At 58.1% G+C, this 15,133-nt stretch overlaps 1 protein-coding gene across 1 annotated transcript in view; it reads right to left on the bottom strand.

Annotated features, from left to right (window-relative positions):
* COL27A1 (collagen type XXVII alpha 1 chain) overlaps window positions 1–15,133 on the bottom strand; it is a 147,901-nt gene that overhangs the window by 38,109 nt on the left and 94,659 nt on the right. The window contains 9 exon segments of the mRNA XM_058523857.1: window positions 2,242–2,295; window positions 4,184–4,237; window positions 5,434–5,487; window positions 6,380–6,433; window positions 7,549–7,602; window positions 7,883–7,927; window positions 8,008–8,052; window positions 8,586–8,639; window positions 13,840–13,893. Coding sequence (XP_058379840.1) covers window positions 2,242–2,295; window positions 4,184–4,237; window positions 5,434–5,487; window positions 6,380–6,433; window positions 7,549–7,602; window positions 7,883–7,927; window positions 8,008–8,052; window positions 8,586–8,639; window positions 13,840–13,893 — 468 coding nt within the window.

Genomic DNA, 15,133 nt, shown 5'->3' with positions numbered 1-15,133 from the left:
CTGGAGAATCCTGGAATCCTAGGACATCTGCCAACACTCAGAAGAGCCTTACGAGTTGCCTAGCTCGACCTTCTCAATTTACAGATGGGGAAACTGAGGCCCAGAGTGGTGGAGACTTCTCAACACCACATGTAAATCAATGGCAGAGCAGGGGTAAGACCCCAGGGTTCCAGTTGCTTCTATTTCCAAGGTTCTCTGCTCAGGGGGCAATATCTCCCCCACCCCTGGGGTTATGTTGCCTAAATTCAAATCTTGCTGCCATTTCTCAATAGCTGTGTGACCCCGGGCAAGTTTTCTGATTCATAAAATGAGCACCAAAGGGTTACTGTGAGGATGGAAAGAGATAATCCATGTAAACAGCTTAGCACAGCGTCTGGCCCACGAGCCCTGGGGAAAGGTCAGCTGTTACCAGAAGTCACAGCCCCCATTGCCACCCTTGGCAAACTCAAAGGCAATAATCAACACAAAAGCACCCTGTAAACTATAAAGTGTGGTGCACATCCAAGAGGTTCTTTTCACCATGAAGGTGATTCTTGGACAAACACCATAAAGAAAACAGATTCTCTCCTGGGATTCCTGCGAGGACCAGGGAAAATGCTGGACATCTGCGTGACTCCTCTGGCCCAGGTCTAGGGCGGAATTGGCTTTGGAGGGAGTGAGAGAGGAAGGAGCCAGGGCCGAGGAGCCATGACAAGTGAGCGGGAAAGACTGTGAGGCCCCCAAGCCTGGAAGACCTCCCTCCCATCCCACCTCAGCAAAGATTCCAAGAAGAAAGTTGGCTCCCAGAAGTGGATGAGGCTGCCACAGTGTGCCTCAGTTTGCTCATCTGTCAAGTGGGGATGGTAATGAATCTAGCTATAGGGTTGCTGGGAGGATTAAATGGGGTATTTCCAGGAAAGCTCTAAGGCAGGTGGTGCAAGCATACGGTAAGGACACAAAGCACTTTAGCCAGAATGTTCTTCAGTGTCACCACAATTCAAGCAGGCACTTGGCAAAGGACCGGGTTGTACCCCCGGATGCAATAGGGGTAGAGGGGAGAGAAGGCAGATGATGCCAGACAGGGGGCGCTCTCGCCCTTGCAAGGAAAACACGGGGCAGATGGGGAGCCCGGGGCCTGTCACCAAAGCATCTCCAGATCCAGGGCAACTGCGGGGACGGGATGGTGGGGGTAGAGGTCTGGGGATGGGAGAATTGAGGCCCAGAGAAGAGGGGTGCTTCTCTGAGGTCACATGGAGTAAATGGGTGACAAAGGGAATCTTGGATGTGGCCCTCCACATGTGACAGGTCAGCCCTGGGGAAAGTCCCCCTATTGGTCCAGGGCTGGGCCAGGGATGGAGGCCAGGAAGGGGCTGGGAAGTCAGAGAGCGATGCCCCCCTGCCCCTAGGTTCAGGGCAGCCGTGGTGCCTCCTTAAGGTCCAGCATATGTAGCTGACAGAGGCATCTAAGGGATGCAGCAGGGCTGAGTTAGGCCTATGCACTTTGGTGCCAGGGAGCCCTGGGTTTCACTTCTGGATTCTCCACTCACAGCCATAGACTCACTCTGGATGAATACATCTCTGCCTCCCTCTGAGCCTCAGTCTCTTTCCCTTTAGAATGGGCACATGGTGCAGAGAGCAGCTGAGGCTTGGGTCTTGGCTGTGCCACTACCAGCTGTGTGTCCTTCAGCAAGTTGCTTAACCTCTCTGAATCTCAGTTTCCTCTTCTAAAGACAGAACTTACCCCATAGCGTTGATTGAGGTGATACATATAAAGGGCTTAGCATAGTACCTGATACCTGTGTGACTAGTTCTCCATAAATAGCAGCTAATAGGTCACGGGTGGTAATGATCATTTTCCTGATCTTTTAGGGTGTTCGGAAGATAACAGATAACAAAGCCGCTGGCTCTGGGCCTGGCATAGAGCAGGTGTTCATGTACCACCCTTGGATAAGAGAGGCTGCAGTTTTGAGAAGGGCAGCAGTGAGGCGTGGAAGGTGGGGATGGTCCCCAGTCCCACCTGGGCAGGGTGGGGGCACTGGGCAAGGTGGGAGGCAGTGGGCAGGATGCAAGGTGGGCACTGGACAGGGCTCCCCCTCACCCACCCTGCTCTCAGTGGGAGCCAGAGGTCTGCTCTGAGCTTTATGGCAACACAGTGCTTCTGGGAGAAAACTTAGGTCTTGATGGGAGGGCAGCAGGGGCAGAAGCAGAAGGCAGTTCCAGAACACCCCTCCTCCCCAGACCCTGCACCAGAAGGACACTCACCTTCAGCCCATCGGGCCCAGCGGGGCCACTGTCACCCTCGAGGCCCGGCTCTCCCTGGAAAGGGTAACGAGCAGACATTACTGGGGAGGGGGCCACAGCAACATTATTGGGAAGGGGGCCACAGCACACTTTTACCTCCTCCCCCTCCATGGGGCAGGACCCCACCCCCCGATCTCCAGGCAGCGGGGCCCTGGGGCACCTGGCACATGGCGGGCACCCAGTGAACAGGGGCTGGATTAATGAAGGAGCAGGAGGGGTGAGGCACCCACTCTCAGCTCTCCAGAAGGAGGGGCAAACCTCTGAACCACAGCCAGCTCTGCCTGCAGGGTGGGGGCTACATGAGGTCACGAGTTAGAAAGTGCTGGGCACAGAGCCGTTCAGGTTGGTCGGCTGGACTGGGAGGCAGTGCAGCCTAGCGGTTGAGAAAGGCTTTGACGTCAGGCAGACCTCAAGGTCCCCACTGAAGGCTTCCCATTCACTGGCGGTTTGACCACAAGCAAACTACTTAACCCCCATGGGCATCTGTTTTCTCATCTGAAAATGGGGCTGATACCACTTCTCTTAAGGGTTCCCATAAGGCACACTGTAAGCACCCCCAAATGGGAGCCGTTGGATATATTATTCCTGGAACTGGAGTGAGCCCACAGGGAACTCTTGGTGGATCCCATTTCTCAGGTGAGGAAAGTGAGGCCAGCCCTCAGACTTTCCTGCCAGCAAGTTTGGGGATGATTCCAAGATCCTGAATGCCCCTCTGAGCCTCAGCTATGTCCCCTGCTTGCCCTTCCAGCTCCAGAGATGGCCCCGGACTCCTCAGTTCTCTAAACGGCTGTCAAAGTAAGTTTGAGTCTCTCTCTGCTTTTAGAATTCACAGCTGTTTGACATCTGAGCTGGAAGGGGCCTCAGAAGTCATCAGATGCAGGGATGGCAAAGACGTGACGGGTGTGCGTAGATTCCACCCTTCTCGTGCCCAAGGCAGACATCACTAATCGATCCATGAGACTGTGGCTCCATGAGGATAAGGCCTTCTGTTACTCACTGCTGCATTCCCATGGCCTTGAGAGAAGTGCCGGGCACACAGTGGGCATCAACTGAATGCTCGTCATTCTCTTTCCTGCTGCGCCTGACAGGGCCTCAGGATCCTTCTTAACGTGGCACTCCAAGAAGGCAGTACTGATCAATCTTCACGGACACACAAGATTTGCCATCTCAGGGCTCTAAGCTCCACGCTCACCTCTCGTGCCCCCTGGCCTTCCCCTCTCATTCTATGTCTAACTCAGTTGTAGGGTCACTGTTAACTTTGGGCATGAGGCATTGGGAAAGAGGAAAGAGGAGAAATGAGGAGACTTGGGTTGGGGGCCTGGTGCCCCATGAACTCAGCCCCACACTATAAGGTACTAGAGGCCACCTGCTCAGCATCCCTCATAGCACCCAGGCGGCCACGTTCAGACAGGGACCTTATAAACCGCCCACAGAGCATAGAGAGGTGGACACAGGCATTGCAAAGCTTCTCACAGGAAGACAAGCCGTGTAGGCTTCTTTTGGAAAAGAGGAAGATAACCTTCCATGGAATGGTCTTCAGGGATGATAACAGCTGTTTTTCAGTAAAAGCACTTGGAGGTCAAATAAAATTGGGGACCCTGGATTAATCCAAAAGGAATCAATTTCTTGATTGCAGGCCTTCTCAGAGCCTTGAAAAAGCTACTGAGAATGTGGAAGAGGGAACACGGAGCATGCAGTGAATCCCAAACGCTTTGACACAGAATGCTTTTCTTCGAAGAGCACCCTGGCCTACCAAGAGAGCCTGGATGAGGCTGTAGAGATTCATGGTCTGTTTCCGCAGTTGAGGAAACTGAGGCTCAGGCAGGTTGAATACAGCCCTCCCCCACCCCCGCCAAACACCCAGGGGGGCTTTTGCAGGGAGAGTGAATTTGTTTTAACTTACCCGCTGCCCAGTGAGGCCCTGCTCCCCAGGTGTGCCCAGAGGCCCAAGGTCACCCTAGGAGAAGCGAAACACAAGTCAGTGGGGCTGGGTAGGGCCAGCCACAGCCCTCACCACCAGCTCTGATTTGGGGGTGCTGGGGAGCTGGGAAAGCTCCTTCTTCCCAGGACCAAAGAGAAATGGTAAAAGGCCAACCAGACCCCCTGTCACCATGTGGGGACTGCCACCACCATCCTCACGTCACACTTTGTCTCACACTGAATGCTCACAACGACCCTGCCAGGAAAGGCATCTTCTTCCACCAGCCAGGAAACTGAGGGACCGCGGGGTTCGGCAACTAGCCAAGCTCATGAGGTTCGTGAGGGACAGACTCAGGATCCAACCTAGGCAGTCTGGCCCCAGGGAGTATCGGATACAGGGATGGCAGCTCTGTGGCTGACCATTCTTGACTCTCCCTGAGAGCCTTGCAGAGAAACCCAAACGAGGAAGAGGCCCTAAACAAGCCAGAATAAACGTCACCCGCCCCCCAAAAGGGTCTTTCTCATACAGGGATTTCCAAGCTCTGCTCCCTCCCTGCTGGTGTCTGGGGGCGCGAGGAGGAGACAGCGCCCTGAGCCCCAGCCCTGCCCCAACCAGAAGAATCCCACTTCCATCTGTCTTATATATGGGGTGGTTTTCTGCATTGTTCGAGCAAAGGATGCTGGGACTAAGCCGAGACTGACAGTCCCGGGCCTGCTCCAAGGCCCTCTGGACGGCAGCAAGGCTCAGGCAAGGATAGGGGTGATCTGTCTCAAGTCCCACAGCCCCCCAGGCCCCCCCAGGCCCCCACCTCAACAATGCCCTTGGGCCGCCAGCATCGTGCATCAGCTCTAGGACCTGCACAGGAAGCAGCAGCAGAGCGGGGAGGGGGCTCTGCCCAGAGCCCAGGGATCAATGGGCGCCTGTTTCCAGCAGGTAATGAGGGGCACCGGCGCTGAAATGCAGATGGTATCGCGGGAGGCCAGGAGGTATGGCCGCTCCAGCGTGGGGCAGGTGCCAGAGAAAACATTGCTGGGCAGGGGCCAGGGGCGGGGCCTCCGGGCCAGCTGGGCCCTCCGACGTGGCCATGGTCAAGCCCTGCTCCCCAGCCAGGAGCACAGAGGACCCATTATCCCGGGCACAAGAAAGGCCCGTTTCTCTTCCACGGGGAGGACGTGGCCGCCAGCTGGGAGCTGTTTTCAACAAGTTATTTTTCTCCTTTCATCCCGCCTTACCTTCATCCCGGCTTCCCCAGGAAGGCCTGGTTCTCCCACTGCACCCGGTGGCCCCTGCAAGAAAATGCGATTGGTCCCTCCTAGAGCAAGGGCTGACCCCTGGTTGTAAGGGAGGAGATAACGGAGGCAGGCTCAGAGAGGGCAAGGGAGGGGCCTGAGGCCACACAGCATGAGAGACAGAGCTGGGAGCAGGCTGCAGCCTTCTCAGAGCTTGGAGCTGGGACTAGGGGGAGGGGAGTGGCTGGGCCCAGGCTGCCGAGCCTCGGGGCTACCCAGAGGCTGCCGAAGCCCTCTCCCTCCCAACGAGTGCGGTTCACCACATTAGGAGTCCCTTGGCAAGTGTGGGGAGGAAAATTTCGTGATTCACATAACAACAGGGGAGGAAGCCAACGATGCTGTGTTCAGGGCTGAGCGATTCCAGCCCTTCTCTCTGTAGCCGGGCCAGGATGACAAGGGTGGGAAGGGTCCTGAGTTATCACCACTGGCATGGCTGCGGCCCTCGCAAAAACCCTGGGGCTCAGTTTTCTCCTCTGGACAAGGCAGGGGTGTCTGAGGCCCCTTCCAAGCTCCTTGCTGCGTGACCTTAGGGCTGGTTCTGCAGCTGAGGAGCTGGGGTGAAGTCCCAGACTGGGCGGGGGGGGGGGGCGGGGGGGACTATTGCTGCTTTCCTTGGTGCTGAAAAAGAGGCACTGCCAGCCCCCCATGAGGGTCCCGGCCCCCCCGCATCCCACCTCCTCTCCCTGGGACTGGGAGCCCAGCTCCCCACCCTACGCCATTAGGATGGATCTGCCCTCTCTGCCAGGGTGTCCCCCTCCAGTCTCTACAGCTCACGGGACATGACCACCTCCTCGGGCCAGGACAGGGACCCCCGAGGAGGAGGAGGGCTGGGAGGGGCTGATCATCCCCAGCAGCACCATGGGACAAACAAGGGGCCCACAGCACTCACCTTGGGTCCCATCTCTCCCGGAGGGCCAATTGGCCCCTGGGGTCCCTGAGGGCCCTGGAAGACAGACAGACACACAGACGGTTGGCAGAAGACAGCCTGGGCCCTCTTTGGGGTCTGAAGCTCAATAATGCAGTCTGGAGGGGTGGGTGAGGGTGAGGACCCAAAGAACCTGGGACTCTGCAGCCCACCCCCACCCCCTGCCACACTGAGGCTCCTGGCGTCTCCCCCGCATTCCCTCCAATCCACCTGCACACTCTCCTATTCATCTATCTAAACCCCAGTGGCCCTCCTCTGCTCAGAAACCTTCCAGCTCTTGGCTTGCTCACTCGGTTCCCTCTGCCTGGATGCCCTTCCACCTCGGATCCACCTCTGGAAACCCCCAGCCCCGCCCCTGGTCAATCCATTGTTCAAAAGGGCACCCCCTTCGCCCTCAAGATGGGGGACTGCAGCACAGCCCTGGGGTGCAGGAGCCTCCTGCCCTCCCCCTGCCCACCCGGATTCCTCCTCCTGAGCCCCTCGAGACTCTGTCCTCTCCTCTCCAGCAGCACCACTCCACGGCCTCCTCACCAGGCCCCCGACACTCGGGCTGGCCCCCCAAACCCATCCTTCCAGGGAGATCTTCTGAAAGGTCACCTCTGTTCCAAAACCTGCAATGGCTCTCGTTGCCCTTGGGATAAAGAGCAAACTCTCTCCATGGCTTTGGATGACCGACCCCTGTGACCTCCTGCCTTCCCCGATGTCCGACTCTGTCCACTCCAGCCACGCTGGACTCTGAAGTTCCCGGTCGCCTTGTTCATTTATTCTTATCCCCCCTCCCTGAATACTCTGTTCCCTCTGCTTTTCACTGCGCTAAGCACTCTACACACATTTTCTCATTTCATCTGCACTGCAGGATGGCAAGGTAGGGACAATTATTCCCATTTTACTGGCAAGAAAACTGAGGTTGGAGGGCAGGGGAGCTTAGACTCAAACACAGAGCTGCTGTGGTCCCTGGCCAGTGCTGTCCCCACCACCCGAGGCCTGTCCCATCGGGGCGGTGGAGCCCCAGGACTGTCCTTCTCCAACCTCTCTCCTTGTCTGACCCCATGGCCCACACCCCCAGGAGGCGGCCCATCTGAGACCTTCTGCCAGGGGCAAAGATGCAAACGAGGGAGGGAAAGGGCACTTACCGGTTCTCCTGGGAGGCCCTTGGTGCCCGGGGGGCCCGAGGGACCGGGGATGCCCTGCAGAGACAAACAAAGGGGACCTTAGTCTCTCCATGGCCTTCTCCACCCGGCCTGTCCCCTTGGCCTCAGTCAAGCGGTCACAGTATATGAAGTCCTACTCCCACTCTCTGCCACCTGACAGATGGGGAGACTGAGTCCCGGGGGAAGAGATGTGCTGGAGGGTCTTCAGTGCAGGGACTGGGCAACTAGAACTTCGGGGTTTCCACAGCAGGATGGCTAAAGTGGCTATCAGCTCCCCAAAAAGCCCTACGGAATTTCAGGAACTGGCGCTACTCACGGGAAAGCCTCGAGTGCCGGAGTGCCCTCGCTCGCCAGCCGCACCCTGGAAGCACAGGGGGCTCGTTAGAGGCACACATCGCTAAGCAGGGGGAGGAGGGGGCTGGCAGCTTTGGCCCGACATACCTGCTGCCCAGGCTGGCCCGGTCTGCCCTGTGGTCCTGGAGGGCCCTGCAGGAAGCGATGCACGAGAAGGTGGGCGAGGGTGCTTGGGGGGACATTTCAGGGGTCTCACACTCCATGGGAGATACAAGGAGCCCGTGGGAGCGTGGCACCCACCCCTCGCCCCAGGGTGCAGATGGGAAATCTAAAGGCCGTAAGGGGGGTGGCTCTCCAGTCAGCAGGTGCTCAGGGTCAAGAACCAAGGACCCCCAGCTCCTGACCGGATAGAAGTAGTCTCGGCTCTCAGGGCCCTGGTGGCGGTTGAGGGTCCTGGGAAGGGGTCAGAGGCCACATTCTCTTTTCCTCCCGCTCTCTCTCAATCACAGCTCTCTCTCACTCACTCAGTCTCAAGGCTCACCGCCCCCCCCCGCCCCCACGCTCAGGCCTTGCCGGGCCAGGAGGAGTGGCTGTGAGCGCCGCAGCCTCTCTGGATGCCCTGCTGTCCCCAAGGGGCCTGCTGCTGAGGAGGGTGTGAGCCTTGGTGCCTGGATGCCCAAGCCAGCAAGGGAGGCGAGAGGAAGGGCAGGCCACGGGGTCGGTACCTTCAGACCCTTGGACCCCTGCTCCCCAGCTGGTCCGTCTGGTCCTCGGGGGCCCTGGAAGAGGAGAAAGGGACTAGTGCAGTGGACAGCAGGGGTCTCCCTCGGGCTGGGAACCAGGTGGGCGGGGCTGCCCAGAGCCTGGGCCTTTCTCTGCGCGAGCCTGGGGCTCCCCCCCCGCCACTTCCCGCATACTCCCACCCTGAGCGGGTCACCCGTGTGCAGTGTGCCTGCTGAGGTGGCTCTGCGGAGGGTTCGGCATGGGTGGACTCAGCTAGAGGCCCTACTGTTCCGGAATGGGGCTGGTGGTGCATTTAAACCCTGTTTAAAGAGACCCAGGGGGTCAACCAGCCAACCCATTTTACAGATGTGGAGACTGAGGGCCAGAGGCGAGAGACATGTGGCCAAGTCCCCGCAGCCAGGTCTTCAGACTCTGCGGTCACATGCTTTTCCCCGAAACAGGTGTAAGGACCACAGCCCTTGGGGGAAACTGACAGAAGGACTTGGGGAGGGTCTGCATGTGGCCAGATGTGTGGAGCAGCCCCCTCTCCAGCCAGATGTGCAAGTTAACCTGGCCCAGCTCACAGAGAAGAGTTGACCTGAGGAGGGGGCAGGAACAGGGCAGGGGTCAGGCAGCTGTTCCCTGGAGCTCTGGGCTCAAGGCTGACCCCTGAGATGGGAGTCTTGTTCCCTTGAGAGCTGGGAGGCCCCTGAGGCAGGTGGAATGCAGATGGGACCACTGAGGCCCAGCCAAGGGAAGTGACTTGTCTGAGCACATCAGCAGCTGTATCTCCCCGGGGCTCCACCCACCGCCCCATGTGTCCCCTCCACGGGGACTCCCACAGAGACACAGAGCGATGGGGCCCCCTAGAAAAAGCCCCCATGGAGAGCAGTCTGATGTTTGTTCTGTAGGGGATCGGAGAGGCCGTGTTGGGGAGACAGAGGATCCTGTGAAGGAGGCTGGCCCACTCCAGCCTGGGAGCACGGGGACCAGCCACAAAAGGGGACCGGGGAGTGTCTGGGGGGAGGGAGGATGAGGGATGAGAAAACAGAACGCGGAGAAATCACTTAAAAATTGAACAAGGAAATTTTCCACTAATAACTGAGCCAGAAAAAGTGACGATTCCTCTTATCAGCTGCCCGGGGCTCCCAATGCTTCAACTCCGCAGCACGGCCTTAAATAGCGCCCCATTGATTAAATCAAGCCGGGACAGGGGACCATGGGGCTGCGGCCAGTCGTTCAGCTGGGGCTCTTCGATCCCAGTATCCCCAGGCCTGGGGCCCACTGGGGGTCCAGCGCTGGGCACAGTGGTGCTGGGGAAATGCTGTGTCTCAGGGACAAGCGTCTGCTCCTTCTGAGCCTCGGTTATCTCGTCTCTGAAATGGGGACAAGAAATCTCTCCCTCAAGGCAGGAGATGATGCTCACGGCAGCTCAGCCCCTGGCATGGAGTAAGCACTCCATGATCCCCAAGTCCACCAGAGGAGACGCAGGATCCCCAGGAACAGGGACACAGAGGGATGGCTTGGCGGATCTGGATTCAGTCCCTTCCTCAAAATAGGCAGCTTATATATAGTACGTTGCGTAGAACGGGATGAGAGTTTTCAGAGGTTCAAGACAAGGTTCGATTAGAGGGCGTGGGTGCAAGTTCTGGTTTTGCTGCCGGCCTGCTGTGTGACCTCAGGAAAGCCCCTTCCCCTCTCTGGGCCTCAGTCGCAAGTGGACTCTGTCAGACCGTGCGTTAGACTTACCACCTCTGATACAGGGCCAGGGGCCTGGCGAGGCAGGAGCTAGATTGGGGCAGAGGCATCCCAGGTCATGGGAGCCGGAACAGAGGCTGAGCTGACGGGTGGGCATCTGAGCCCTCCTGAGAGATGGCTTCTGGCCCCTGGGCTCCGTCTCCAGCTGAGGCATCAAGCTCCCTGGAAAGGGACAGCTCTGGGAGTGGAGTGGAGGCCCAGAGGTGTTGAGGGCTTGGCCTGAATCACACAGCACCCTGTTTATCCTAGGAATCAAAGCCTTTCTGGAAGAAAGGTCATGTGATCTACAATAATAGTAATAACAGCAGCAGCAGCAGTGATAATAGTGAAAGCTATCATCCTCATTTTACAAGTAAGGAGACAGCCTATGGTCCGAATTTGAACACAAGTCAGCCAGATGCCCATTTTTTCCCACTACTACCTGTTACTGTTTATCAGTGTGAGAGTGAGCTCCCTGTCACAGCGGGTGTGCAAGTCAGGGCCTATAGGAGCCTGCCATGAGGGTCTGCACTGTAGAGTGTTGGAGGAGACAACCTCTAAATCACTGTTATCTGGGAGACTCCGCTATCCTCTGGGAACACCGGAGAGCTCAGGGAGAGGCTGGGGCTGGCTTGGGAGAAACAGGACCAACCTCTCCTGTCTGGAGGGAGGAGGAGGCAACGGGCCCCAGCCACCCCCACCCCCCACCCCCACCACCAGTGGCAGGCCTGGGTTTCTATCAGAGCCACACGTCTGTCCTCTCATAGCTCCTCCCCAGGAAGATGTTTGCAGTCACAGCTGGGGCTCAGTGGGGAGGAGCCTGTGCCATGGACAGAAAATCCGGCCAATGGCAGCTCTTGTGAAAAGGGGATGGATGAATGAGAGGGAATGAACACGTGCCAGGCACGTCCCACCCGCTGCTCCCATCAGATGCTCCCATGTGCGAGGCGCTGGCAAGATTTAATCCCCACGGCCATCTGAAGAGGTCAGTTCTGTTGCTGACTCATTTTACAGAGGAAAAACTGGAGGCTCAGAGAGCAGAAGTCAGTTGCCCAAGGTCAAAGATGAGGAGTCAGAATTCAAGGCCAGGTCTGCTGAGCTCTAAGCCCCACCCGCGGGAGCGGAGTCCACTGTCAGACACTTGAATCTCAGCATCCTCACGACTCCCTCAAAGTGGAGAGTGGAGGAGATAGCGGAGCCTCCCAGGGAAGAGGGATTTTAGACGTCATCTTCTCTGCCACTCTGCCCCAGCACGCAGCCTTCCTGGCAGGCTCCTCTAGGCCCTGACTTGCACACCCCCCATGATGGGGAGCTCACTCCCACACTGATAAACAGTGACTGGTAGTGGTGGGAAAAAATGGGCATCCAGCTGACTTGGGTTCAAATTCTGGCTGCTTATAAATTCCTCCTAATGTCATCTTCCGAGCCTTAGAGAGGTTAAGAAACTGGCCTGAGGTGCCAGAGCTGGCATCTGGGAGGGCTGAGACCTGCCCCCATACCTGTCTGACCCCAGAGCCCCCACTCCTTCAACTGGGGCCCGTGGACCCAGACCCTTGGCAGCAGTGCCACCAACAGCTGAGGGTCTAGGGTCTCATCCTGTCCCTCACCTTGACCCCTTAGTGCTCGCTCTTCTCAGGGCAGGAGGGTTGGGGTGGGGGGCAGCAGGGCCCATCCTGCCCATGGGCAGAGAAGCAGGCAGGGCCTTGCAGGGCCTTCCAAGTCCATTCTTCATGGCACATATGGGGAAACTGAGGCCCGGAGAGCAGCAAAGCCTTGGTAAGATTACAGGGCAAGCCATAAGGTGCACAGGGAGCGTGCCCAGAACTGAGCTCTTTCGCAGGCACAGTGGGTGCCTCTCGAGGTCCCCCACCAGCCTCAGTTACCCCGTCTGTGAAGTGGGGCCAAGGGTAGCCTGTTAGGCAGGGACTCAGGGGGCTGATCTCGCAGGTTTTGCATTCCTGCCAAACCCAGGAGGGGGGAGGGGCTCATGTTCCCGAGGCTCCCCTCCCGGGCCCGGAGACTTTGATGTGGTTGGGAGCCTGGGTTTCCTCAAGCAGGAGATACATTCTTCCAGCCACTGCTGGGAAGGGGCGGTGGAGACGGCTGGGGGTAGCTCACTAAGTCGAGAGGAGCCTGAGCCTCCCACGGCGGGTGGGGGGCAGGGCCTGGGCCAAGGCGGCTCACCCTCCAGCTAATCTGGCTTCCCGGGGCAGGAGGGAATGTGCACAGGGTCAAGGTGGAACCCGGCTGCCAATGGGCCTCGGCCCCTCACCGAGACAAGGACATGGCACGGGGCGGGGCCCCACTGAGCCCAAGGAATGCCTCTTAATCTCCCCTCTCCCAGGCCGACTGCTCAGGCCATCTGGTTCCGAGGAAAACGTAAAACCATTTGAAACTCAGCCAAGAGGAGAATGATCATCACACACCCCCGTATGGAGCTCACATCCCCGGATGGAGCTTGGAGAGCAGCCCCGGGCTGCCTGCTCGACCCGTGCCATCTTGTTCCTTTTTTACAAGGCTGCCTGGCCCAGCACCTGTACACCAGCTGGGGGCAGGAAACCACTCCATCGGCCCCCGCTGCGTGATGGAAAATAAGGCTGCATTGAGTATGCCAAAGAGCCAGATCCCCTGGGTCCAAACCCCAGCTCTGCCACTTTCTAGCTGTGCAACCTGAGGCAGGTGATGTAACCTCTCTGTGCCTTGTCTGTAAAATGGAAATAAGAATAGCATCTACTTTATGGGGTAGTGTTGAAGATTAAATGAGTTGATGGATATGATAGACAGCGCTTGTGTTAGCGATTACCTCTGGCTACTGCGTTCAGGACAGCCCTTGCTTAAAACCCTCTATGGCTCCCCACTACCCTTGCAGCATGGCCCACAGGCCTAGCTGCAGTGTCTGAGGCCCTGCTTGGCTTGGTACCCGCTAATTCTTGGTTTCACCCCTCTCCCCTGCCCCTCTGTTGAACCAATGGCAATCCCTACATAGGGCACATCTTCTCTCACCTTAGGGCTTGCCCTGCCTGGAACCTGGCACCAGCTCCAGCAACACCCTCTCCCTGAAGCCTTTCCCTGGTACCCTGTCCAGGTGAAGTGCCCCCTCCAGGCTCCCAAACTACCTGTGCTTACGCCATCAACGTGCTAATGCCCCTGCACTGTCCATCAGACCTATTGACTGAGCCATGAGGGTAGGCAGGGGCCATGCCCGTCAGAGCCTCCAACAGCGGCTGGGACACAGTAGGTGCTAAATAAATGGTGGTTGATGAATGAATGGACCAACAAATGAATGAACAAAGCACGGTATCACAGAGTCTGTCTGTGCCCACTGGGCACTGGGTGGCAAGGCCTGGTGCTCAGAAACGGGCTGGAAAAGATGGGGGGGGCATGCTGAGAGTCAGGCCCAGGATGAGCCCGGAACCCTGCCTGGTACTGTGAGGCTCACAGATCTCAGGGCTGGGCGGGGGCAATGACCAGGAGGTAGTCTCTACAGCAGGTGGACCCCGCCAGCGTCGCCCCACTTACCCGGCGCCCCTTTGCTCCCCTCATGCCCGGTGGGCCTCGAGATCCTGGAGGACCCTGTGGGGAGGAAAAAGAGTTTGGAGAAGCCCCTTTATAGGGGGCAAGTGAAACACCGAGGGCCAGGACAACCCGCTGGGGCCCAGCAGCCCCCATATGGAAGGACTGGGCCCAGTGGAAAATCTGTCCTGGGGGGAGAAGGAGCCACCAAGCTGCAACCTTGAGTCAATGTCTGGGTTCCATGGGCCTCAACCTTTCCTGGGCACCTGGCAGCGAGAGAAGGTTCCCCGATGGATGAGCCATTTCCTCCTTTATCTCAAAATCAACAACCAGAAGCTCCATGACATTCCCCACAAAAAGTCTCCTCAAATTACCCATTTCCCCTTTTCTCCCACATCAGCAAGGAGAATATGGCGACTCAAGTTCTGTCCACCACCCGGACCCGGAAGACCACCCAGAGTCCAGAAGGCTCTGAGTGGCCAGAAAGAGCCTAGAGGTAAGAGGCGAAAGGACCAGACCACAGCCCGGGGTGGGGGGGGCATCAAGGAAGGTGAGACCCTGGGCAGAGAAGTGGAGGGGGAGGCGAAGAGAGGGGAACAGGCCTGGCACAGGGAAGACGCCCAGGCAGGCATCTGGGTTTGATGAAGGAATGACGAGAAGAGGAGCAAGGGAGAGACAGGGAGGGAGGGAAAGAAGCCACAGGGCTGGCTTTGTTCTCAAGTCCTCAGCACCTGGCCCATGACAAGGATTTAGGGATGTGTTGAAGGAACACAAATACACGGACAATGGAAGAGGACAGAGGGCAGGAAGGCAGAGACAGCAGGCGGGGAGAGGAAGCGGGCGCCTCGCTGCCTGATTTCTCTCCCCCATTCCAGCCCCAGCTACACACAGCAGGCCCACCAGGAGCCCCGACAGCCGCAGGCGCCTCTGGGCTCAGCAGCCAGTCTCAGATGGGGTGTGCTCCTCCTCCAAGGGAGAGACGGCCTCATCCCTCCGAATACCAGGCAGAGGCCCAGCTCCCTTTGGGGCCTCGGGAGAGACTCGTGCTGCTCCCATTTCTCTCTCCCCGGGGTCTGGAGGGGTGTCCGACTGCTGAAGGGCTGATGCGGGATCCGGGTCCCCACCCAACCCCTTGACAGCAGAGCAAGCAGGGTGTTGACCTGGGCTTGGCCCCATAAAGAGGCATGGTGGAGAATATGAAGACTGGGTGAGAACAGGCCATTTTATAGGCACTCAGACCACAGAAGGCAGGCAATGCGTCACTGGGAAATTTCAGGAACTAAGTCTCGACTGAGAGGCA

This window comes from Diceros bicornis, chromosome 28, assembly GCF_020826845.1.
Source record: "Diceros bicornis minor isolate mBicDic1 chromosome 28, mDicBic1.mat.cur, whole genome shotgun sequence".
Lineage (NCBI taxonomy): Eukaryota > Metazoa > Chordata > Mammalia > Perissodactyla > Rhinocerotidae > Diceros > Diceros bicornis.
This window is presented reverse-complemented; position numbering and strand designations above follow the sequence as displayed.